Source organism: Rhinoderma darwinii, chromosome 4 (assembly GCF_050947455.1).
Source record: "Rhinoderma darwinii isolate aRhiDar2 chromosome 4, aRhiDar2.hap1, whole genome shotgun sequence".
NCBI lineage: Eukaryota > Metazoa > Chordata > Amphibia > Anura > Rhinodermatidae > Rhinoderma > Rhinoderma darwinii.
This window is the reverse complement of record NC_134690.1, coordinates 270220381-270247903: the sequence shown is the minus strand read 5'-3', so window position 1 is coordinate 270247903 and position 27523 is coordinate 270220381. Positions and strand designations below refer to the sequence as shown.

At 44.1% G+C, this 27523-nt stretch overlaps 1 protein-coding gene across 4 annotated transcripts in view; it reads right to left on the bottom strand.

The window, feature by feature from the left end:
- The window catches only part of AHI1 (Abelson helper integration site 1), a 242704-nt gene that overhangs the window by 180632 nt on the left and 34549 nt on the right, over positions 1-27523 (bottom strand). For all 4 annotated transcript variants that reach the window (XM_075862504.1, XM_075862503.1, XM_075862501.1 and 1 more), the window contains exons 11-13: positions 23653-23785; positions 7145-7268; positions 4742-4971 (exon numbers count right to left, since the gene is read on the bottom strand). In XM_075862504.1, the coding sequence (XP_075718619.1) occupies positions 4742-4971; positions 7145-7268; positions 23653-23785 (487 nt within the window). The remainder of the gene's footprint in view (positions 1-4741; positions 4972-7144; positions 7269-23652; positions 23786-27523) is intronic.

Below are 27523 nucleotides of genomic sequence, written 5' to 3'. Positions count from 1 at the left end.
GCTACATCGACTTACCTGCAAACGCCGATGCTGCTGCAGAATCAACTGTAGCCTCTGGTGCTGATGTGTCCTCGCTCGTCCGACACGATGCAGGACCTGGGGCAGGAAGTGAGTGACGACACAGCGTGATCTCTCGAGAACACGCTGTGTCTGCACTGCCAGAAGCTGGGCGTTCTGAAGAGAAGTGGATGATACTTCTCGTCAGAACGCCCAGCTAGTAAAATAAGTAAAAACGCCCCGATGTAACACACATAATACACGCCCAGTTGGACTTTAGCAAGCCTCATTTACATAAATACAAAAATGGTCATAACTTGGCCAAAAATGCTCGTTTTTTAAAAATAAAAATGTTACTGTAATCTACATTGCAGCGCCCATCTGCTGCAATAGCAGATAGGGGTTGCAAAATCTGGTGACAGAGCCTCTTTAAGAGGGATATTGGTCTGTAATTGGTAATTTGGAGTGAGTCCTTTTGGGGTTTGGGGATCATAGCGATATGGGCATGGAGGGTTGGCGAGAGAGGGGTTGCACCGATTCTGAGAGCATTAAAGAGTTGAGTTAAATACAGGGTTAGTAATGGGGAGAGTTTTTTATAATATAATGGGGAGAAACCGTCAGGACCAGGAGATTTGGAGGGTTTCAACTCCTTGATGGCCGCCTGGACCTCTGTCTCGGATATCTCAGCCTCCAAGGCTTCAAGGTTGGAGGGAGTGATATCCGGGAAGGTCAGATTGGCAAACAAGCCCTCAAGGGGTCAAGTGGTGGAGGTGAGGAATATAAATTGGAGAGTAAATTTTGAAATAGAGAAGTAATCTTGTTTGGGTCTGCTGTAACCGTACCTGAGGCTGTCCTTAATCTAATAGGTTCTTTTGGCGAGACAGGAACCCGCAATTGACGAGCTAGGAGTTTACCCGGTTTATTACTTTGCGAATAATAGCGCTGCTTGGACCATCTTAGCTTTCGTTCTACCTGCTCTGTTAATAGAAGATCTAGCTCCAATTTAGTGGCATCCACTGACGTTTTATTTGCAAGCGAGGGGTCCTGTTTCCAAGTACATTATTTTTGTTCTAACGTACTATATAAATCCGCTATCTTCCTTTCTCTATTTTTCTTTTTAATTGAACCCAACCTAATGAGGGCCCCCCGCAGTGTAGCTTTATGCGCTTTCCACAATATAATCGGGGAAGACGTAGAACCCACATTCAGGTCAAAGTATTCCTTAACAGCCTCTTCAACATGTGCGAAAGTATCTTTAGATGACAAAAGGGAGTCATTAAGACGCCAGTTAAAGGATCCGTTTTTATCCATTATTCTGATCTAAAAACTGATCAGGGTAACGGATTATAAAACACAAGTGTGAACTTAGCCTTAGATATTTTTGAACTAGATGTAAAATGGTTAGCGATTCTCCATTTGGTGTCTGCTTTCAGTGCAAGTAATATTTTATCTCCTGTTTTTATTAGTCATTTTTTACGGTGTCTTTGCAAATGATCTAATAATAAATATAATGTAAGTTTAACGTACAATTTTTGACTTTTTGTCGGTTGTTATGATTGGGTTAAAGAAGAACTCCCAAGCATTTTTCTTTTCTATTATTATATAGGACAGTGCATGCATAGATCACCCTTTAATCTATCATGTTTACTCTTGTCCTGTTTAATTGTGTAATTCCCCTTGTATTGTTGCGTGTCCAACACCACGTGACCGCAATGAGACTCACCAAAAGCTTCTATACTTAGTGGCCATACCGGAAGGCAGTTTCATGCAACGTCGGGCCGATGTGAACTACATCGTGAATATTGGTGAGAGGCTGCTCTCCTTCTGCTCCCGTGTCTTCCCTGCCCCATGGCCGCTCCACTCCTTCCACCTGGAGCAGCGGACTCCATCCAGCTTCATACTAGTCCAATGAATGAGCCGACCCGGTAAGTATATAGCCTACTAAATGTTACTTGCAATCATGAAATGCTTTCTGCACATGATTGCAAGTAACCCCTTTAGTGCAGCCATAGGGCAGGCGTCAGCACCCAGCGAACCCAGTCAAGTGTGGGAGGCCCACTCGGGTGCTGACGCTGTGGTCATGTCTCCTACAGTAGTGGAATCCCTGTCAGAAGCATTGCCGACGCTCTGACAGGGGAATGCCTCCACGAGAGAGCCACTGACGTCACTGTCCATATATGGACAGTGACGTCAGGGGCAGGAGTCCCGACCACAGTGTCGGCATCACTCTGGTTGGGGATTCCGCTGCCATAGTGAGTCCAAATGGTGGTAACTACAGAATGGGGTGGAGTGGGATTTTCAGGGGGGGGATGTGTGTGGCGCTATCCCCAGGAGCAGGGTGGCAATTTCTACAGGGGCAAGATGGCGATTTCCACAGGAGCAGGGTGGCAATTTCCACAGGGGCAGGGTGGCAATTTCCACAGGGGCAGGGTGGCAATTTCCACAGGGGCAGGGTGGCAATTTCCACAGGGGCAGGGTGGCAATTTCCACAGGGGCAGGGTGGCAATTTCCACAGGGGCAGGGTGGCAATTTCCACAGGGGCAGGGTGGCAATTTCCACAGGGGCAGGGTGGCAATTTCCACAGGGGCAGGGTGGCAATTTCCACAGGGGCAGGGTGGCAATTTCCACAGGGGCAGGGTGGCAATTTCCACAGGGGCAGGGTGGCAATTTCCACAGGGGCAGGGTGGCAATTTCCACAGGGGCAGGGTGGCAATTTCCACAGGGGCAGGGTGGCAATTTCCACAGGGGCAGGGTGGCAATTTCCACAGGGGCAGGGTGGCAATTTCCACAGGGGCAGGGTGGCAATTTCTACAGTGGCAGGGTGGTCATTTCTACAGGGGCAAGGTGGCCATTTCTGCAGGGGCAGGGTGGCTATTTCTACAGGGGCAGGGTGGCGATTTTTACAGGGAATGTGTGGTGCTATATGGGCACTATCTAAAGGGAACATTTTCTTATTTTAGTTGTTGGGATTCCCTGAAAATATCATGTAGAACTTACAGTCACGGTCCTGGAAGATCGGGAGGAAGAACTGAACTAGAGACACGCCTCTAGCTGTTTCTCCTCTGTAGGAGGCATTATGGGAGTTGTAGGAAGGAGGGACTTGCATGGGAACACAAGTCTCACGCTGGAGCAGCCATAGCCAGACCGGAGGGAAGGAGAAAATGAAATAAAAAGATGGCGGTGGAGCAGTAACATAGGTATGACAAAAACTTATATTGCTAGCGATACAAAACATAAGGCTGTCACATTTAAGTACTTCGGTTAAGATAACAGGCAGCCTTAGCAAAAAAAATACTTTAAGTCTCACAGCAGATATTTAAGCTTATATTTGAAATTTTGTGTATTACTTTATTTCTTAAGCAAATAAAAAAAATTCTGATACGATCTACTATTGTTACTTTAAAGACAGATTCACTAGTGAGAAAGCCAAAATCAACACAGTAAGAAGTTTACTGAATATGACTCCAGGGCTATTTTACTCATGTTAAAATGTGGGCACCTGTCTAAAGCATACTTAATTAATGATACTCTTTTAAGCTATGTACCCATGAGTAAATTACCTGGGACTACAGAATAGAGCATTATACTTGTACTTTTACGGTTATGAAGAGTGAGCTGTGAGGGAGAAGAGGGCAATTACAAAGCATTTGATTTTGTTCTCCACTGTGAAAACAACACAAAGGGCCCAGTTTTAGAAAGTGTTATATAATCGGTTGGTATAAATAATTTACAGTAAACTTATTCGAAGTCGATCTGTCATCGTATCATGCTTCACTGTTTAAGGGCACTGTTTACTATTGGGACAGGTCCACTGAACTAAGGGCCCAAACTACACCAAAATTAATGTGCCATTAGACTAGTAGACCCCAACAAAGAATAAAGCGGATTCAGTTGTGAGTCCACTGTATACATGATGGGAGTGCTCTCCCTGCCTCGATCATTAGTGACTGAGGGGCTGCCGTTTAAACATGTAGATAGATAGCAGCTGTCAGTCACATGTGATAGGGGCATGGAGAGCGCTCCTCCCTTGTGAGGCCTTTCCCTTCAATGCTCAGACGTTTGCTGCAGACCTCTACTTCTTCCTATTTGACTAACAGAAAGTTATCCTCCATGTTACAGATACAGTGAAGCTGCAAACCAGTCATGGTCAAAGTTGAGATCAGACAGCTTGTAATGCCCTGTTTGGGTAGGATATTCAAGTTATTGTAGTTATATCTCGATCTCTCTCAGCAGTAATTCAAGTCTCCCTGTCTTCTCTGCTCCATATATTGTAATGAATGGAGGATGCAGAATTGAGTATGCAGCATAGAGCACCAATTTTTTTTAATTTTAGTTTAGAAACTTGAATTTACACATTGAAGTGCATATCCTAAGTAGTTTTTATGTAGATCACTGGAGCCACGCATTAAGTCCTGATCTACCACATTGTAAGTATCATTATATGTATAATTCACTCAAACACCTAGTCTTTTTAAAAATTAATTTTGTATTATTACGTTCAAACTTTAATTTCAAATAAAGACTAGACAGAAATAAAATGGTTTGTGAAACGTAAGCTTACTTATACGAGCAAAATATTATTCCCTAAATAGCCTCCAACTAATTATAAACGTTCATTCCATTTCTTTGGGCAGTATGAAGACCTATTGTAATGACAATGTATTTATAAGGGGTTTAAAAGTACTTCAGGAGAATGTTGCTCTCTAACAAAAAAAAACAAAAAAAATAAAAATAAAAAACTTACCTTCGGCATCAAAACACAGTGAATTGATAAAACTTTTATGACCATCAAACTCCTGTAGTAGTTGACCATTGATCTGTTTCACTTTTACATTCCACACCCTAATGACTGCATCATAGCATCCAGTCACAACTATATGATCAGACATGGGGTGGAATTTAGCTGTGTATACAAAAGAAGGGTGGGGTAAAACTTTAAAGGCAGATGAAGCCTCATTTGTAATTCTCCACAGTCTGTAGGGAAAACAAAGATGACATAAAAATTAGAGTGTTGCAATTTACTTTATGTAAAAAAAACAAAAAAACAAAAAAAAAAAAAAAGGTAATTTTATAGTATTCAATTTCACTAAACTAATAGGTTTAGGAACCATCTTATTACTGGAATGTATAGGCTAAATATTGGAATATTACTACATACTATATTGTTAAAATCGAAAAATGTTAATATAATTTAGCAGTGATTTTGGCACCCATTTTCTGAAATATAGATATGTTGTTCAGTTATTCCAGCTACTCAATACGAATGGTCCTTCATATTGTGCGCTTGCTTTGTTTCAAAGCAAAAGCTGTTGTGCGAAACAGCACTCTTGTCCATGGGCTGTGTCTGGTATTTGAGATCAACCCTATTCACTTGAATAAAATTTCTGATAAACCAGCACCTCGGTAATCCTGAGGATGCCGGATTATCAGAACACGTGAAAGCAGACTAATAACAATAACTGTAAAAAGAAAAAAAAAATACATATAAGGTTTGTAGATGTAAGATAATTGTAATTCAATATCATTGGTTGTCAGACGGAATTAAAGGTGTTTTCCAGGCTTGAAAAAAAAAAAAGAATTTGGTAGCCACAAAAGTTACAGGGCTCAGTTCACATTTTGTTTTTATGCCCTACGTTCGACATATGTGCCAGGAAAGCTCCCGGTACATATGGAAAACATATTCTTAGGGCCACCTGCAGGCGGAATATGCCAAAAGAGTCCTTTTGGAATACGCCGGACTGGTACGTGTCGGCATACCATTTTTTACTGATTAGTAAAGCATAGTCCGTGTTCCTATGCAGAGGCATACAGTTAAAAGCCATATACCACCTAGTATACGTTGTTTTAACAATTGGAGTCAATGGGCGACATATGCCACTGTATGCCTATACAGTAACATACGTTGCAGCCTTCCATTGGAGATATACGTTAGGGAATACTGCGTATACGACGTATACCTCTGAAAGAAGGGAAAAAACGAGGCTTGAACAGAGCCCAACATAAGTAAAAATGCATATACTAATCTTTCAAATTCCCTGCCGCTCCAGCGTCACCGGCCCCATGGTCCCCCACCTGCCTCTGCTTACCTTGTGAAGCATTGACATGACGTAGTCACCTGACTACTCTAGCCAATCACTTGCCGAAGCAGTCAGCATGTACAGCACGTGGGCACTGTGCCCAGTAATTGGAGGTATCAGTCTTGTGGCGGCACGGCTTATCAATGCTTAAGCAAGGCAAATAGAGACTGGTGGGGGTACACTGGAGCATTGAGAACTTAAAAAGAGGAGTATGCCATTTTTTACTTATGTTTCACAAAGCTGGCAAATCTTATTCAATGACCTCCCACCCTATGTAAATGAATGGGTTAATGGTACTGCATGCTCCTGCATACTGTGACAGGAGAAAATAATCACAAAGGCGAAAAAGGCGCTCCTATTAAGACTTTTCCCTGCTAAACTGATCCCTCATAGCTGAAAAAATATATAGCACAAAAGAAAAGCACCCCTCCCCCCAAAAAAGTGTACAGCTATCGAAATCAACACGCATCAATATTAGAAATCTTGTGTGACATTAACGCATTTTGCATTGGCCTCAGGTGCTCAGACATAAGGATAATATTTATCTGTCACGCAGAATGTACGGTACCCCAAACATAATTAACCTGGCCACCAATTTCTTGTTGTTCTACCCTAGTCCCATCTCTTTTTGAGCCTTCACTAAAAAAAAATCTTTACCTGAATGATTATGATTCATATACAGATGTTGCATCCAAAGTTTAGGGAGAGACACACAATTAAAATCAAATAGGTTCATTGTTCTCAGCACCGTAGCGACGTCATATATTACACGATGTCACACATATTTGGCATCACTATGCATGGGAAAATGAATATATGGGGGTGAATTTAACTTAAAAAGTAAATAGAAAAAAAATTATTATTTGATATCAGCTCCAATTTCTATTTTTATGAAAGCCCTATGTGCCCCGCAAAAAAAGAAACATTTGGGGGCGTTTCTAAGGCCCTTCCTTTTATTTGTCCTTAAAATCTTTGATCATTATTTTATCAAATGTATTCGTGTTGTACAGTATAGAAGCATAAAAACACAAATTGTGGATCGAAAAATTCAAATCCAAAATCAAACTGACCTGACTGTACCATCAGATGAAGCGGATACCAAATGATGGTCATCTTTCGACCAGCAAAGGTCATAGACAACATTAAGGTGACCATGAAGCTCTCCGAGATACTGACCAGAAGGAATTTCATACACTACAAGACAGAAAAAAAAATCATTAGCACATACAAAAGAAATACACTTATATAGTTTTATACTGTATGAATACAATGAAATATAACCTAAGGGGGGGGGGGGGGTTTCCCCCGACTGTAATAATGATGACGATATCTGATTAGTGGGGGTCAGACTTTGGTCACCACTGCCGATCAGCTTCATGAAGGGGCCGCGGTGCAGCAGCTCAGTTCGATTCAAGTGAATGAGAAAGTTACAGACTAGTTACAACCAAATGTGCTGTGCTAGAGTAAACAATGAAGGGGACACGGTGCTCGCTGGATCGCCGCGGACACTTCATGCAGCTGATCAGCGAGGATGCTGGTAGGCCATCCATTTTACAAGGTAAACCCCTTTAAGATTCGCCTTTTAAGCTTTCAGGAAAAGGTCTTGCTTTTAACAGTAACATTTTCTGGACCTCACCAATAATATCAGTCATGCTGTGCAGATTGGACCTCCCCTATAATAGCAATCTTGCTATATAGTCTGAACCTCCCCCCTATAATAACAGTTTAGCTATGTAGTTTTAACCAGTGGTTCTCAACCCACAGTATGGGGTAAACGCCAGGCACCCAGTGTATAGTCGGGCTGTCTCCACACATCACACTTCTGGTTAACCTACGATTTCCATAAAACCACTGCATTTTTACAACCTGGATTGGATACTGAATGGTGGCATGAACCCTTTCCCTGCCAAAGACGTATCTCATACGACAGGAAGGAAGGCATTTAAATAGTCAAAGACGTATATCTGATACTTCCTTGCCACTAACTGCTGTAACTCAGGCTGCATCATAGATACAGCTGTGATCCAGGGCTTGTTTGAAAACTAAGAATCTCATCTATGATCCAGGAGATAAAGCAAGTTGAAATTGGAGCTTATAATTGCAGCTCCCATTTCAGCCTGTGTGGAGGATAGGGGGACCAGCAGTGGATGGGCTGGCAGTGTGCAGGGAGAGGAGAAGCGATAATCATCCCCCTGTCCCTTTATGACTGTAGATGGGGGAGGGATAACATGAACTTTTCGTGATGTTATCGCTCCCCCACCATCATCAATTAGGGAGCATACTTGCTCTCTCACATATGGGGAGGACTTTTCTTTTTTTAGAAAAGGACTGAGTTAAGCCTTAGGCCCCATGCACACGAACGTGTTTTTGCGTCCGCAATTCCCCCGCAAATCCACGGGAGAATTGCGGACCCATTCATTTCTATGGGCCCATACACACTATCCGTGTTTTCACGGGTCTCCGCATGTCCGCAAATCCGTGCCGCAGAAACTCAGGACATGTCTTATTACGGCCCGCAAATTCGATGCGGACATGCCCATAGAAGTCAATGGGCCCGTGGAAAATGCGGGTACACCTCCGTGTGTCAACCGCAGTTTGCGGATTTGCGGAAGTGTTGCTAGGCGACGAGCGGGAATGAGTTCTGTCGTCATCCTGTTTTACCTAGGCTTTTTTTTTTCATCCGCATTTTGCGGATTACATACGGATGAACTACGGAGGACATTTCACGGAACACGGTCCTGGAATTTGCGGACCAGAAAAACACTACGGTCGTGTGCATGAGGCCTTAGCTCATCTAATCACCCCTCTGCACCTTAGCCCGTTTATGGACTCCTCGAACCGAGAGTTTACCAGCATCACACCAAGCACTTGCACCACACACAAACAACAATAAAGTTCATACATTTTACACTGTCCCTATCCTTTCCATCAGAGGCGTAGCTAGGTTCACCTGCAACAGGGGCAAAGATTCAGATTGGCGCCCCCCCCCCCCCAACTTATTTCCCGACATCTCCTTCCCTCTCGTCATGTTTGCTTTCTCTACCAATCACCAAGGTGTCATTTTTTTTCACAATTTTTTAAATGTAACTAAAGCATAAAACCATTTTTACATTTTACAAGCGATATAGTTATATAAGGGAGTTCACATAAAACTAAATTAAAATAAATTAAAGAGGCCACACAATAGTCCCCTGTAGATAGCGCCACACACAGCCCCCCCTCTTGTATATAACGCCACACAGCCCCCTGTAGATAGCTCCACACACAACCCCCCCTTGTAGTTAATGGCACACAGCCCCCTGTTGTAGATAGCGCCACACAGAGCCCCCCTTGTAAATATCACCACACAGCCCCCCTTGTAAATAGCGCAACACACAGCCTCTCTCTTGTAGATTGTGCCGCACAGCCCCCTTGTAAATAGCGCCACCCCCCCCTTGTAGATAGTGCCACACACTGCCTCTCTCTTGTAGATAGCGCCATACACATCCCCCTGTTGTAGATAGAGCCACACACAGCCCCGTGATGTAGATAGCGCCACACACAGCCCCCCTTGTATATAGTGCCACACACAGCCCCCCTTGCAAACAGCGGCACACAGCCCCCCCTTGTAGATAGCGGAACCCCCCCCCCTTGTAAATAGCGCCACACTGCCCCCTTGGAGATCGGGCTGTGTGCGGCCCTCTGCCCCCCTTGTAAATAGCACAATCCTCCCGCCCTTGTAAATGGCGCCACACTCCCCCCCTTGTAACTAGTGGCACACACAGCCCACTGCCCTGCTTGTAAATAGCGCCACACTCCCCCCCCTTGTAAATAGTGCCACACTCCCCCCTTCGTAAATAGCGCCACACTGCCCCCCTCGTAAATAGCGCCACACTCCCCCCTTCGTAAATAGCGCCACACTCCCCCCCCTTCGTAAATAGCGCCACACTCCCCCCCCCTCTTCGTAAATAGCGCCACACTCCCCCCCCCCCCCCCTCTTCGTAAATAGCGCCACACTCCCCCCCCCCCCCCTTCATGAATAGCGCCACTCTCCCCCCCCCCCCTTGAACTACTGGCTCTAACGCTGATCGCTGCTGCAGGTGTCCGCGATCAGCTGCTTTGCCGCACCCACTTCCCTACCACCTAGTTGCGCCCGGGCCCCCCTAGCTACGCCCCTGCTTTATGTATCCGATCTTTAGTGTAAAATCCGATCACTAGAAAATAATTTCTAAAATATATCTGATGGATGGAAAAGATTTTCCTCAGACAGAAAATACATTTTCATCCACTGACTGTCACTATAATGATCTTTTCCAACTGGTTCCACTAAAAAAAATACAAAAATCTGTATTCGTTAACGCATTGGATAAAGATTAGGGAATTGCAGTTATTGATCAGGCTCAGGCTGTGTTCACACTTTGTGATCAATTTGTGCTTTTTGCTGCATTTTATTTTTTAATCACTGAAAGAAAATAGATTTTTCTGTGACATGTAAAGTTAGTATAGAGGGATGGAAAATTATATACCAATAGAATCCCCAATTTGCATGCAAAAATTGGTTGGTGCCTTCCTGTGGTTTTGGCCTTTCTTTAACGCATGCACCAGTGAGCGGTATAAATTAGAGTAAACTTTGAAGCTCCACATTGATGAGTGACAATCTTTCTATTGTGTTGCTTTTTACACCTGTTGTATTTCATTACTTGTGATTGATTTATGCATCAATTTGCACTAATTGCAACATCTCAGTGTAATGTTAGCTTAATATCGCAATCGAGCATAGTTTTGGAGGTACTTAGTTCAAATCTTTTTGACTAGGGGGTACCACACCTAGAAGGATTGAGAAACACCGGTCTCCCCATACAACAACAGTTTTGCTGTCTAGTCTGGACCTTCCACTATAACAGCAGTCTAGCTACGTCGTCTGGACCTATGAATATAACAGCAGTCTAGCAATCTAGCTTTGTAATCCGGACCTCCCACTATAATAGCAGTCTAGCTATGTAGTTAGAACCTCCCACTAGAACAGCAGTCTAGCTATGGAAGTTCCACTTTAACAGTCTAGCTATGCAGTTTGGATTGCACAGATGTCATACCCACACTTATTGTATACAGCCGCAGCCCTGCTCTAATGGTGAAGATCAGAGAAATCACGTCTCTCCGCTGTTAACCCCCTGAATGTTGCGATCAAAGCTGATCGAGGCATTCAAAAGCAAAATGAGAAGGGGGGTCCTTTTTGATGGTATCACAAGGTATTCCTGTGACGCAATCAAGGGACATACCATACAGCCCAGGGTACATTAAAGGACCCCAGGGTTGTCTGAACATATTTCCTGTTAGGGCATAATGGTCATATAGATATATAGCAGTCTAACCATATTTCTTGTTAGGTATGCTCTAACAACTGCCTGTGTACTATTAGTACACAGGCTAATGTACTGGCATATAGGATATATGCCAGTACATTCAAGTTAAAAAATAAAACTCTGCCTATGGAAATAAAAAATAGGAAAAATAAAAAAAAAAATAAAAAAAAAGGAATGTTAAACTAAAAAAAAAAAGTGCATAGGTCCCAAAGCATAAAATAATATACACATATATGGTATCACCACGACCGTAACAATCTGCACAACAAATCACCACAAAAAATAAGAAAAATGCAGCTTTTTTCTGCATTTTTGCCAAAATATTTTTATTTTTATAAATGAAACAATAATGTAAACATACCAAAATGGCACCTACATAAAAGTACAACTTGTATCGCACAAAAAATTCTAATACAGCTACGTCGAATAAAAAATAAATAAATTATGAGCGCCTGGATGAAAAGAAGAAACTCCAGGCCAAAATTGCCCGTGTCATTAAGGGGTTAAAAACAAATCTACACTGTAATCCATGAGATAGGGATGAACATTTCTTATTCACTTATTTTTTTTGCTAAACTGCTACTACTTTAAAGGCTATGCAAACCTTTGAAGATTTTTTTTCTTTTTACTAAAACAGTGTATTTTAGTTTCTTGTGCAACTTTGTAATACATTTTTAACTTTTTCAGCTACAGCTTCTATGTATCTCAGAAACATAGAAGCTGTATCGTGCGCTGAAACCTCAATCCCGCTGTCACTAAAGCCATCAGTCCCGCTAACATGGCGGATTCAGGTTTCAGCGCAAGACACAGCTTCTATTCATCCAGGATACAAGAAGCTGTATCTGAAAAAGTTAAAATTATTTCTAATAAAAAATTACAAAGTTGCACAAAACACTAAAATACACTGTTTTAGTAAAAAAACAAAAAAAACAACAACAAAGTCTTCAAAGGTTTACATATCCTTTAAATTACTCAAATGACAGTGAAGACCATACAGAGTGAATGAAATAAATGTAATATTTTTATCAGTTTAATGCAATGGGACCATATTAATTATGTAAAAGCTGCCAACGTGATGAAAATGCATAGTAATTACGTAAAGCGCTGCCAACGTGATGGAAATGCATGGGGACAAACGATCGTAGTAACGAGTGCTCATCCCCATACATTACTGATCATAGCTCCTTGTGAAAGGAGCAAACGAATGCCGATCAACGGACTGTCTTGTTGACCGGCGCTTGTTTTTACGGCCATATTGGCTGGTGTAAAAGGACCCTTCTCAAGTGTGAGAAGGAGACTTCTCGCATATGTAGTTCTCGAGGAATGCTGGTTTTCCCATGAGGGACATTTATGACATATCCACAGGATATCAAGTAAAATAGTCGAACAACAGCACACGTCTCCAGATGATCAAAGTGGTTTTATTGTCAAAACATCCACGACAGACAGGCAACGTTTCGACCCATAGTGAGTGTGGGGTCTTTGTCAAGCCATATAGTCAGGAAATGGCCGGGAGGCAGAGGGAGCAGAAAAGGTAGAACGGGGTGTAGGAAACCCCGTTCTAGAGATAGGTGCAGGTGCGGGTCCAGAGGTGAGACCCGCATCTATCTGACATTTATGACATATCCTGTGGATATGAAGAAAAATAGAAGGTTTTGAAGCAGCACATAGACAAAGACCCCACACTCACTATGGGTCGAAACGTTGCCGGTTTGTCGTGGATGTTTTGACAATAAAACCACTTTGAAGATCTGGAGACGTGTGCTGTTGTCCTACTATTTGTCTTGGAATATCCTGTGGATATGTCCTAAATGTCCGTGATGAGAAAACCCATTTAAGGATCTTATGTTTAATATTTTTTTTTTACTAAATGCTTATCCAATTCTCAAACTACGTTGGATTGATTGTATTGTACTTAGAGGTACTAAAGTTTCTTACCTTTGTACATGTTATTTGATATTAAAAAAACATTGAAAGAAACTTACAGGTAATGCTCTATGAAAAAAAAATATGCAAGTTAGTTCTCCTCCAGGAGAAAGAAACTAATCTCTCTAGTGCCACCTATTAAAGGAAGCTTACATTGCCCGAACGTTACGTGAAAGGCCTTTCACCCAGCACTGTACTGATGAGGGACAAAAACCCTGAAACAGCTGTATACAGATGGGTTTCTCTTTTCCCCTCTGGCTTGACTAAAATCACTTGTCATGTTTCAAGGCTCTTCTACGGGGTGGACATTGATTTACAGGGAGGCCACCTCCAATAGGTCGTACTAGAGAGATTGTTTTCCATCTCCTGGAGGAGAATTAACTTGCACATACATATTTCAAATGCTTTGTATAATTGGCAATATATTGCCATCTAGTGGTCTTCAAAAGGAGGCATTTGTTTCAGTAAGTATACGGTAGTAGGGGAATTAGAATAATAATGCTTGCTACGGCATTACCTAACCTAGCTGAAGAAAAAAAAAATGGCAAATCGAGTAAGCAGTGGCCTTAGTCATGTAGCAAAATCTGGATGTACCGGCTGGACCCAGTATCCTGAGAGAAAGAAGATTAATGTATAATTGGATTACCTATAGCTTTTAAAGGAGCTGATGATCTAAACAGAGGTTACAGGAGGCAAACATTAATTTTGATGGGTGAGATGTTGTTTCTTTGGGATATTTTAGATTTTTAAATATCGACACACAACTAAACCACATCATACATGTTCCCTACCAGATCCCATTTTCACCAAAGAAATTTTTACACATGATCAAAAACGCTGTTCAAAGCAGCAAAGGCTTGGACCAGAGTAGCTGTTATGATTGGTAAGATCAGAAATTGAGCAAATTATTTCTAAAAATCTACTGAACGTGTAAACATAATGTAAATTGTCCCCACCCACAAGGGCACAAGTACACATATACATCCACAGGGCCCCAGTCATAGTGACAGCCACTGGACCCTCGTACACAGTGAGAGCCCCTGAATACATAGTCATCTCCAGACACAGTAACAGGTGTCTTGTACAGTGACAGGTCCCTCGTACACAGTGCCCTCTGTAGATTGTGCCACACAAAGTGGCATCTGTAGATAGTGTGCCACACAGTTCCATCTGTAGATAGTGACACACACACAGTGCTTCCTCCAGATTTTATTTAACCTATAAAAAGCCGTGGTCAACTGTGTTAACGTAAACCCGGTGAATGTGGGCTGCTGCTGTTCAGCCATGGCAGCCGGGGGCCTAACAAAGGCCCGCAGGCCTGCCATGGAAGCATCATGGCTATTAGGTCATGGATTGCCTGTCAGTTTTACACTTACAGGCAAGAATGCTTTGGTATACAAAGTATACCAAAGCATTATGTAAGCGATCAAAAGATCGCATTATGATGTCCCCTAGTAAGACTAAATAAAAAGTTAAAAGTAGGTTTATAAAATTTATTAGAAAAGAAAAGCGCACAGTGAAATTAAATAAAACATTTTTTTCTATAGTGAAAACAAAAAATACATATATATGGTTTTGCCACGATCGTAACGACCCAAACAATAACGTTAACACGTTATGTAAACCGCAGGATGAACTTGATTGTTAATGGCCTTGTGGTGTTGCAGTTTATGGGGCAGTGCAGACTGCCCGTGATTTTTGCGCAGCGTGAGTCCGCTGCGTAAAACTCACGACCGGTCCTATATTTGTGCGTTTTTCGCGCATCACGCACCCATTCAAGTGAATGGGTGCGTGAAAATCACGTGCATCACACGGAAGCACTTCCGTGGGATGCGCGTTATTCGCGCAACAGCAGTCAAAAGTATGAACGAAAACAGAAAAGCACCACGTGCTTTTCTGTTTACAAACATCCAAACAGAGTGTCATAATGATGGCGGCTGTGCGAAAATCACGCAGCCGCACATCCTATGTGATGACACATGGAGCTGTTGAGTGCCTTCTGCGCACGCAAAACGCAGCGTTTTTTGCGTGCGCAAAAACGCACACGCTCGTGTAAATGCCCCCTAAGGCCCCATGCACACGAACGTGTTTTTGCGTCCGCAATTCCCCCGAAAATCCACGGGAGAATTGCGGACCCATTCATTTCTATGGGTCCATACACACTATCCGTGTTTTCACGGGTCCCCGCACGTCCGCAAATCCGTGCCGCACAAACTCAGGACATGTCTTATTACGGGCCGCAAATTCGATGCGGACATGCCCATAGAAGTCAATGGGCCCGTGGAAAATGCGGGTACACCTCTGTGTGTCAACCGCAGTTTGCGGATTTGCAGAAGTGTTGCTAGGCGACGACCGGGAATGAGTTCTGTCGTCATCCTGTTTTACCTAGGCTTTTTTTTTTTTATCCGCATTTTGCGGATTACATACGGATGAACTGCGGATTACATACGGATGAACTGCAGACGACATTTCACGGAACACGGTCCTGGAATTTGCGGACCAGAAAAACACTACGGTCGTGTGCATGAGGCCTAAGGCTGGGTTCTCAAGTCGCAGTTAAAATGTGTTTTTTGACGGCCCCAGTGATCTATACACAGACAGCTGATTAATCAGGCAATTAGCTATATTTCTGTACAGCAGGGCGGAGGCCGCAGCTAGCGGCAGCCCAGGCTACATGCTGGCCATGGGTTGTGCACCCCTGTTTTAGAACTTTAATTGTATACCTTTTTATTCAAACTGTTTTTTATTTAGATTAGTAATGCTAAAAAAAATCTGAATTTTCAAAATCTGCATGAAGTTCATAACTAGTTTATTCAAAGAAAGTATTTAATTGTGGCAAAAAACACAGATTTGGTTTTCGATGATGTAAAACACAACCGCTTTGGGCCTGTGATTTTTGTACTCACCGTGAAATCTGTTTCTCATTGAGTACATTTGCCAATAGTAGGCTGACATTAGGTAGGAGAAAGTGTTTGCTCCACCTAGGCAGGCCGTACCCCTCCCACAGACACTGAGCGAATACGTTTGTAAAAAAGAAGTAGGAGTAAATGAGCAATGGCGGGAAACACATTTTGCCATTTATGGTTTCAATATACCCCCACACCCTAACGCGCCAGATAGATTGGTTGCTTGCCCAAGATGTAACACTCCCAGAACGGACCTTCTTCATGGACTATGGGGATGTTACAAACTCGTTCCGTATTGGACCGAGATATTAAAGTTTATAAAGGATACTTGGGGAATATCTCTTACCATGGATCCCTTACCCCTTTTATTTCACATTTTTTTCTGACCTTGCTTGTTTACCACGAGCCTTTCATGTGTTTCTGCTGATTGCTAAACGGTGCTTATTGGCCCAATGGCTTACGTCTCTTGTACCTACACTTACTGACCTTATATACCAGATGAAAAAATGTATACTCATGGATAAATTAGACAGAGCGTACACCGGAAGCCAAAGCTTCCCAATTTTTAAAAAAATGGAAGGTCTATATTGGTAAGCTTTACCAAAAAAGTGAGATTGTGGATTTGATGGCTTTGTTTCATTATACATCCTAGTATTTGAACAGAGATGTTGCTGGGACGCTTAGTAGATTGGGGTCTCGGTGAATGTTGGGAGAGGAGGTATATGAAGCTTATTGGTGTCACCTGATATGGATCTTAGACCTGATGTTCTATTTTCTTTTAGCAATCTGATTAAAAACTAATGAGTCCTTGAGTAATGGAGGGTGGGGGTTCTGATTGATTAGTTAATTTGTTCTACCGTTATATGTAACGAAACAAAATTAAAGTATGTACTTTATATTGTTAATGCGATCTGACAATTTGTATATTGTAATTTCATGTGATGTATGATGTTGTTATTGTACATTGTCTTTTCTCATGTATCGCTTTTGATATGTTACATTTTCTACTTTGTAATAGAGCTTTAAAGAGGCTCTGTCACCAGATTTTGCAACCCCTATCTGCTATTGCAGCAGATAGGCGCTGCAATGTAGATTACAGTAACGTTTTTATTTTAAAAAAACGAGCATTTTTGGCCAAGTTATGACCATTTTTGTAGTTATGCAAATGAGGCTTGCAAAAGTCCAAGTGGGTGTGTTTAAAAGTACAAGTCCAAGTGGGTGTGTATTAGGTGCGTACATCGGGGCGTTTTTAATACTTTTACTAGCTGGGCGCTCTGATGAGAAGTAACATCCTCTTCTCTTCAGAACGCCCAGCTTGTGACAGTGCAGATCTGTGACGTCACTCACAGGTCCTGCATCGTGATGGCCACATCGGCACCAGAGGCTACAGCTGATTCTGCAGCAGCATCAGCGTTTGCAGGTAAGTCGATCTTACCTGCAAACGCTGATGCTGCTGCAGAATCAACTGTAGCCTCTGGTGCCGATGTGGCCGTCACGATGCAGGACCTGTGAGTGACGTCACAGATCTGCACTGTCACAAGCTGGGCGTTCTGAAGAGAAGAGGATGTTACTTCTCTTCACAGCGCCCAGCTAGTAAAAGTATTAAAAACGCCCCGATGTACGCACCTAATACACGCCCACTTGGACTTGTACTTTTAAACACACCCACTTGGACTTTTGCAAGCCTCATTTGCATAATTACAAAAATGGTCATAACTTGGCCAAAAATGCTCGTTTTTTAAAAATAAAAACGTTACTGTAATCTACATTGCAGCGCCTATCTGCTGCAATAGCAGATAGGGGTTGCAAAATCTGGTGACAGAGCCTCTTTAAAATCAATACAAATTTGTTAAAAAACAAAAAAAGTAGTGAGAAAGAAAACAATGTCCAAGGTCCTGGCAGAACAAACAAAGAGAACCAAAGTCCCGTGCCCATAAAAAACTAAAGTGGGCAGGATCTGTATCCCTCAATGAATTCAACGAGAAAAGGATTTTACTGTAAGTACAAAAATCCAATTTTCTCTTTAATTTCATTGGGAGACACGGGACGTCCCAGGGGGTGGGCAAAAGAACCGACCGCGCATCCTGCTGAACTTACCTCAGCGTGTAGTTTTGCACCCAAGCCCAGATAGCAGCCTTGCAAACCTGAAGCTTTCCGCCAATTATGCACCAAAACTTTCTCAAAGAGTGAACAGGTTGTAGATGGCAAGAGCCCTGGGATCACGAGACCTGGCAACGTAGGCTGGTACCCTGTGGATGAGGTGATACCTTAAAATGTTGACATCTGGAGTGCCCCACCTCTGGCATATCTGGAGGAAAATCTCTGCATTAAGTGCCAGCACATGGACTGTTGACCAAGTTGGGACGTAATTCTCCGTCCAATGGGGTATCCGAGAGTATTCCCACATTGCTGTTCTGTTCCTGGTGCTACCCTGATAGTCCAGAGAGTCTTGTGGAGTTATCAGTCTAGATTGGGACTGGGCAACCCTGAAGAGGCTCCAATGCAAGTGTGCCATGAAGATGGCCCTCAATTCCAGAAGACCAATCTACAGCAGCACTTCATCCTTAGACCACGTGCCCTTAACTGTGAGGCCGAACATCGCCCCCCAGGTGGAAAGACTGGCATCTTTCAAGGTGACCAGCCACAGGAGAGGCAGGATGGACTGGCACTGAGAGATGGCTGGAGAGGTCCCACCAGAACAAATCCTGATGAACCCATGAGAGCAGGATAATTGACACTTCCAGGGATCCTGGGATTTTCCCCAGAATGCGAGGATAGTCCTCTGGAAATTCGGCATAGGGGATGGCCTTGAAAGCCGACACCATCTTGATCAGCAGAAGCGAATGGAAGCTGGGAGCATCCTAGTGAATGAGAACCACCTTGACCTGAATAACACTGATCTTGTCCAACGGTAGGAGAACCCTGGCTGTCCCGGTGTCAAAAACCATATCCAGAAATTCTATGCGGTTTGTTGATGATGCATCTTAATCTCTTTAAAGTGTCCAGGGTGAGACTGTAAAAATTTTCCTTTCTGGAGGAGGCCTTCACTGAGAGGTCGTCCAGGTATGCGACACCCCTGGCACGGAAAAGCATCACGAGAGTCGCCAGGACCTTTGTAAAGGCACTAGGAGCAGTAGCGCGTCCGAACGGAAAGGCTACAAACTGGAAGTTTTCAGACAGAGAAAGGTACTCCCCTTTTTCCAAAGAGTCAACCACTGCCCAAAGAAACTCTATCTGGAATCTTCAAGTGCGTACAAAGCAGATTTCAGATCAAAAATAGGCCTGACTTACCAGTCCTTTTTGGGAGGCTGTGAAGAGATTCAAGAAGAACATTTAGAATCGTTCTGTCTGTAAAATGGAGACGATTACTTCCCAAAGGAGAAGAGAGTGAACAACCTGGAAAAAAGCGGAAGCGCGCTTTAGGGCCCGAGGCGGAGTGGACAGAAAAAAAAATGACCTGGGAGAATGCTCAGGAGCTCTATCTTGTCCACACCACTTCTCAAACCTAGGTATCATCAGAATGAGCTAGCCATATAGCCTGATAAGAAAGAATTTGTTCCCTCACTGGAAGAGAAGACTCAAGTGTCTCCCACACATTCAGGCAGGATGTCTTGGAAGTGAAGGGCCTCTGAGGCCTAGGGCAGCCCTGCCAGGAGGGCTTATGCTTGGAAAATGAACGTCTCAAGTCTTCTTCTCTGACCTTAGAGAGGAAATTGTAAAAAGGAATAAAACCTCTGAATGTTGGGAAGGCTGTTGGCATCGAAGACGGTTCAGAGGTAGGAGGAAACTCTTAACACCAGTGGCTGCAGAGATAATTTAATTCAGAAGCTTACCAGAGAGTCTGCCCCCGGCAAAGGGTAAGCCTTCTTAGAAGGAGGGTCCACCTCCCAGGATTTAGGCCAAACTGAGCAGCGTATCGCTGCTGAATCAGCCATCACTCTGGCAGTGAAACCGGCCAGCTCATGGGAGACCTCGAAAAAAAACAAAAAACTTTGGAGGCGTGGATAAGTTGGGAGGCCAGATGGTTCAGGACCTCCTGCGGAGCTCCTTCTGTAATGCCCTGGTTAAGCGGTTTTGCCCAGATGGAGCAAGCTTTACTGACCCAGGAGGAGGAGAATGCTGGGTGATTTTACCCAAAAATAAAATCTCAAATTTTTTTTCCCCACACTTAAAGATGATTCTTAAATTTTAGTTCGATTTCCTTTTATTTCTTTTTTTGCGATAATAAAAAAAAAATACATAGATACAGTTATTTTACCTAAGGGAATTGCATGCATAGCTATTCTATAATATATACTGATCAGAATTACTCTTTAGATTCTATGTGCGATCACGCTCACTAAAAAGGGACAATTCTGATAAATAGCTGTGTAAGCAATTCCCTTATGTAAAAGAATGGTGCCCATTATCATGTAAAAAGAGGAGAGAGAGAGAGAGAGAGAGAGTGAGTCTCTCTTTCTCTTTGTCAGACAGTCTTTTTTCCTCTCTTTATATCAGAATAAGCCCTCAAATGTATCACTGTGATACACTCTTTTATTAGTCACTGCAGCTACATGACAGCTTCAGTTCTGCTACATCTAAGCAAGTGCCATAGCCTTACCTTCTCACAATAATCATGGAGGACATGCTGCGACTGCTAGTACCTGATCAGGAAGGCCGGGTGTATATTTACGCAAACATCCCGGGATCGCAGGGCTGTGCATTTACGACCAGACCCACCACTCTTTCTGCATAACTGCTCTGCAACCTAACTGCAAACATTACTGCCCAAACTGACGAAACTGCGCTTCTCCTACATCCTCTCCTGTACCCTCAGGACATGCCAGGCAGTGAGTTATTGGTATGCTACACAGCGATTTTGCCCGTTGTGGAGGAGGGTATAGATGTTGGGGGAGCGACAGCTGGAGCAGCTGATGCTGGGCAGTCTGAGCTAGATGAGTGCAGATAGCCTGCTGAACTTGCTACTCGGCTTATTACAACGAGTTCAGCAGCTCCCCACTTTTCCGCACCACTCACACTCCTTGAGGCGGCCTTGTGCTTCTGCAGCTTCTTTGTGCAGCGCATGCTCCCAGGTATTATGAGAAACCGCTGCCATTGGGGCGGGGCTAAAATAGATTTTTACGATACTGACAAAATTCAGAAGTGGTACATTAAAATGGCAAATTAATTAGATTCAATTTCTTAACCCTAGGTAGAACTTGCAGCCAGAGGCAGATTTGCCTAAAGGATCCAATCTCTTGTTGAGAGAATCGATGAGAAAAGCTGCATCGGACAGCGGAAGGGTGGTGCTTTTTGGAAAGCCTAGACACAGGGGATCCACCAAGGCAGAGACAGTCTACATGAAAACCTCCTGGAAGGGTAAGAGCATATCTGTCCTCTTGGAGGTGGGCAAGTGTCTTTCAGGATGCCTCAAACTCGCTGTTGTTATAGGAAAACCAGAGGCCGGCTCTGGTGACTGTGTATAGACACCTCTCCCTTGACAGGGTAGTCATCCTTAAAGAGGCTCTGTCACCAGATTCTCAAATCCCTATCTCCTATTGCATGTGATCGGCGCTGCAATGTAGAGAACAGTAACGTTTTTTGTTTTTTTGAAAAACGTTCATTTTTGCCCAAGTTATGAGCTATTTTATATATATATATATATATATATATATATATATATATATATATATATGCAAATGAGCCTTGAAATGGACAATTGGGCGTTTTTTTTTTCGTTATGTTCAACTGGGCGTGTATTGTGTTTTTAACTGGGTGTGTTTACATGTATGACGCTGACCAATCAGTGATCAGTCAGCGTCATACACTCCTCTCCATTCATTTACACAGCAGCGATGTGCAGCCACATACACGGACATTAACGTTAATCAAGTGTCCTGATAATTAATACACATGACCATCCAGCCTGGACGTCATGTGTATTCAGAATCCTGACACTTCTGACTCTTTTCTTTGAGATTTCCAGCAAGGGAAACGAAATCTCGTTTACCTCCGTAATCTCGCGAGATTACGCTTGGCTTGCTGGAATCTGACAGAAAAGATTCAGAAGTGTCAGGATTCTGAATACACAGGACGTCCAGGCTGGATTTCATGTGTATTCATTATCAGGACACTTGATTAACGTTATTCTCTGTGTATGTGGCTGCTGTGTAAATGAATGGAGAGGAGTGTATGACGCTGACTGGTCACTGATTGGTCAGCGTCATACACGTAAACACGCCCAGTTAAAAACACAATAAACGCCCAGTTGGACATAACGAAAAAAAAAACGCCCAGTTGTCCATTTCAAACCTCATTTCATATATATAAAATAGCTCATAACTTGGCCAAAAATTAACATTTAAAAAAAAAAAAATGTTTTACTGTTATCTACATTGCAGCGCCGATCACATGCAATAGGAGATAGGGATTTGAGAATCTGGTGACAGAGCCTCTTTAAATTGTAAGGGGACTCAGACAGCACATATCAAGTCTTGTAAAGCAGTTGGCATTTTAGTGTCTTGTTCTAACTCTGATTCAGAGTCTGATGATTCCTCAGGGGAGACGGAATGATCCTGCAGAGAGGCAGCTTCCCCCGCTGCTAGTCCTAAAAGGGGATATTGCAGGCATCGAACGCATAGTGAGAATGGTGAGTGGGAATTTTATGTTACAGTGACCACAATAATAGTGGGTCATTAACGAAGTGGGGGGCAGTTAGCTGGGAGAAGGAGGGATTCTACTCTAGTTAAGACAGGTGTTAGTGGTAAAAGGAAACACTCCGGGGGAAAAAAAAAATTACCCCCTAGAAAAAAAAACATCTCACTGAGCTGGCCCTGGCAGTGTGTGACATCGGACAGGAGGCTGGAGAGGATGCAGAGGAGCTCTGGGATACAAGCTGTAGCACGTCTGACAGGACTTTTCAGATGGATCTGACAACAGATGTGGTGCAGATGAGCTGAAACCGCCTCACTAGAAGCCTGCGCTGAAGGAGACCCACGCTTAGTATGTCAGGACCTGCCCCCTCAGCAGCCAGCACAGCAGCCGGAAAGAGACACCTAATCTAGGTGGGCGGGGAACTGCGCAAGAAAAACAGAAGCCTAGCCGGGGGCTAAGTTAGGAAGGTCATGCCAATGGGGAATGGCCTTCTGCGCCGTGGTCCGGCAAAAACAGAACGGAAAGCACCTCTCCCTGGGATAACCAGTTCTGACAAACACTACCAGCATGGGACCCCACAGAGGGGTATTAACTGCCTGGGCAAAGCAGCACTATTTTTCCGATCGAGTATTGGTCTCCCAGTGGCCTACACCCATGGTGCTGTGTACCCCAATGATATTACCGAGAAAAAAATATTCTGTTTAACTAAAGTATCAACTAAAACAAGACTTTATGACTGGAAGTATGAATTATATTAAGTAGGATACTTACAATATACTGGATAACCATCTCTGTCTGCACATGCTGCCGCCAATGTTCTACCTACGTGAGAAAAACACAGGGAGAAACATCCCATGTGTCCTCCTTGAAGTGACAAAAAATGTCTATTGGGAATGCGGCAAGCCTATAAAACAAAACAAAAAAAAAACATAAGGCACTTAATACTGAGAAATGTACGTGATAAATTAAAGTGACATATCATAAATTTTAACTCTTTCCCTGCCAGGGACATCTCTCATACAAACTGGAAGGAAGGCACTTCAGTCTTACATTTCCTACAAGATCTGGATCAAAGCTCTAGCTACGATCCAGCCGGAGCGCTCACTTTAATCTGTGCTTCTAACGGTTTATAACGTAGGCTAGGTCGTAGCTAAAGTAGTGATCCCGGGCTTGTTTGAAAGCCAAGCTGTGATCCAGCCTAAGTTAGAGCAGGTTAAAGCGCACATACAGATGCAGCAATCCTTATCTCGACTCTGATAACTTGCTGCAGCATGATAACTTATTGCCGCATCCTAAAAATCAAAACTTCAGTAAGTGCAGAGTTCATACATACCACTTATGCCGATGTATACATGCACATATCTTTATAAACTCACCAGAATTGAAAACCAAAAGTCTGATTTTAAAGGGGTATTCCGGTTACAACAAGTTACCCCCTATCCAAACACGGGAGCCCGAAGTTACCCGAACCCCTAGTTTGAAACGAGCGGCAGGTCGCTCATGCGCACTGCCGCTCCATTCATTCTCTATGGCAGCGCCAGAGAGAATGAATGGAGCGGCGGTGCGCATAAGCTACCTGCCGCTTGGTTCAAACTTGGGGTTCGGTCAACTTTGGGCTCCCCGTTCTCGTAAACGGTGGGGGTCTGAGCTGTCGGACACCCACCGATCAGCAAGTTACCCATTACCCTACGGATAGAGAGTAACTTGTTGTAACCGGAATACCCCTTTAAAACCAGACTTTTGGTTTTCAATTCTGTCACAGCGAACACATGACCGGAGACAACACTGAGTAGTCGCCGGGTGAAAGCTCAGTGATACAGCTGTTTTTAAACAGCTGTATCACGGAGCTTCCCACAGTCGGCGCGCAAACGCCGCTGGGAGGAGTAATGTGATCATTGTGACAGGTTGCCAGGGTCGGATTCAGGTTTATGTGGGCCCTTGGGCGACACAGACTTAGTGGGCCCCATTGCGGGGAAACTCACAGTGTCAGTAAAGTGCCACACAGCTCCCCTCCCAGGTAGTGCCACACCGTCGCCCTCCCAGGTAGTGCTACACAGCCCCCTTGCCTGATAGTGCCACACAGCCCCCCTCCCAGTTAGTGGCACACAGCCCCCCTCCCAAGTAGTGCCATACAGCCCCCCTCCCAAGTAGTGCCACACAGCCCCCCTCCCTAGTAGTGCCACACAGCCCCCCTCCCTAGTAGTACCACACAGCCCCCCTCCGGTACCGGTCCCTGGTAGTGCAACAAAGCGCTCCCTCTAGGAGTGGAATCCCCAGCCAGAGAGGATCTCCTGACACACTCCACAATTTTCAGGAGGAGCTCCTGACGTCACTGTCCATATATGGACATTCATGTCAGGGGCAACCCCAGAGCCATAGTCCCGGGTAGAGCACTAGTAGCACTCATATATGGATAGTGATGTCCGAAGCAGAGCTGCGGTCCCGGGCAGAGCGCTAGCAAAGGCTCCGCTCCGGTACTCTGGCTTTGGGGAAGACCCTGACATCACTGTCCATATATGGATGGTGATGTCAGGGGCAATCCCAGAGCCAAAGTCCCAGGCAAAGTGCTACAAGCACTCTGCCTCGGACACTGCTCTGCTCCTGACATCACTGTCCATATATGGACAGTGATGTCAGGAATATACCCAGAGACAGAGCCCAGGAGCCGAACCGCTTCTAGCTCTCTGCCTGGGCCACCTTCTCACCTCTTGGCATCACTGTCCATATATGGACAGTGACATCAGGAGCAACTCCAGAGTCGCAGTCCAGGGTAGAGCGCAACTAGCACTGTGCCTGCGAGTCTGTAGCCTAGTAAATGGCAGAGTAGGGAGCTAACTTCCTGCTCTGCCATAATATTCAATAGTATCTGCATCCTAAGGATACAGATTCTATTGAATGTTGCGTCACTGCTAGCGGGGCCACTGGGCATGGGGGGGGCATAATGACGGGCGACATAGGCCCCCTCATGCAGGCCCCATAGCGGCTGCTAAAGCGGTAGTTACGTCGCCTCCTAGACAGGGGTTCCCACTAGAAGCAGAATCCCTGGCAAGAGTGTCGGCAGCGCTCTGGCCGGGGATTGCACATCTGGAGGAGCCATGACGGCAGCTGCAGCACCCGGCGGCCGAGTGGACCCCCCCGAAGGGCAGTGGGCCCCGGCACTTGCCCGGGTTCGCCGGGTGCTGACGCCGGCCCTGCAGGTTGCCACAACAATAACATAACTGGAGACCACGATGAGTGGTCTCTGGGTGAAAGTACCGTGATACAGCTGTATCAAGGAGCTTCTTACCGTTGGGACATAAGCGCTGCTGGGAGGAGTAATGTGATAGATGGTCTGTTAAAAGCTTTGTGATACAGCGGTGGCTAAAACTGTATGACGAAGCTAAATGCCGCAAGGGAGCGGCAAACAAGCTAACTCTGCAGGACGTTCTGGAACGTCCTTTCAGAGTTAATTGTGGACCGTTCGGACCTTTATAGTCTATGGGCGGTCCACAACTGCTTAAAGGAGGACTCCAGCTGAATTATTTTTTTTGCACATTTCATGCTAACTCACCAGCGATATTCTAGCAATGTCATTTGTTTCTTTCCAGTTCAGTTTCATTAATGTATTTTGAACCCTGTCATTATGGGCAGCTGTGTCATGTGATCTTAGTCTGACCACCAAAATAGATCATGCTCAAATGTGTAGACAGGAGGTCAGTTTCTCCTGTGTAGATGACTTCCTCTGAACTACAGAATACAATTATCACCAATCAAATCCCTCCTGACAGCACTGATACCCCCCTCCCCTCCCCGCTCCATCCTACTTGTTCCTCTGTAGGTCCCCCCATGCATACTGTGCTGCTAAAGAGATAATTTCTGCCCTATCTAAGGAAGGAGTGTAGTGATATAATAGGAGAGTACATACGATTAGTTGCAGTATTATAAACGTCACCTGACTCACAATAACTGTCTACACTATGTATGTGTGCTGTGTGCAGAGAGTCCAGTATATTTCTATGAGATGCTGCTCCTCACGGTCTCCTGCTTGTAAGGACTGGCATGGAGTATCCTAACACAAGCAGAATGCAGCGGAGACTAAACAAAGCTATATAGGATACACTGACACTCTGCAGTGTGAAGACAGCAGTTCGATGTTACTGATATATCACTTGCTGCACTTAGATTGGACTCAGGGAAGAGCAAGTGCAGTGATGACACTCAATCCCTTCTGCCTCTGCAAAGCCAGAAGCATCATGGGAAATGTAGTCTATTTTAGGTGAACTATATCGGAGGGGAAGAAGGAACTAAGATGGCAAAAAAAAATTGTGGAGTGCTTCATTAACGTATACGTCATGAAAGGCTATTGAAAGTCCATGATGTTTACATTAAATGTATGCCATACAGTGGCATGCCCCACCAATCGACTCAAATTTTAAAAATGTATACCGCGAGATATAAGTTTTTTTTGCAGGTTCCCTCGGGACGGAATAGTGTAGTTTGCCGTATACCAGCCCGACAGAGGCCAAAAGGACACTGTTTTGGTCTAAGTCGGGCAAATGGATGCCTATGGGCAATTTTAGCGCATACGTCAGGAACTTTCCCGACGTACATGCTAAATGTTAGACAAAAACTAAGTGTGCACAGAGCCTTAGCAACATTTAAT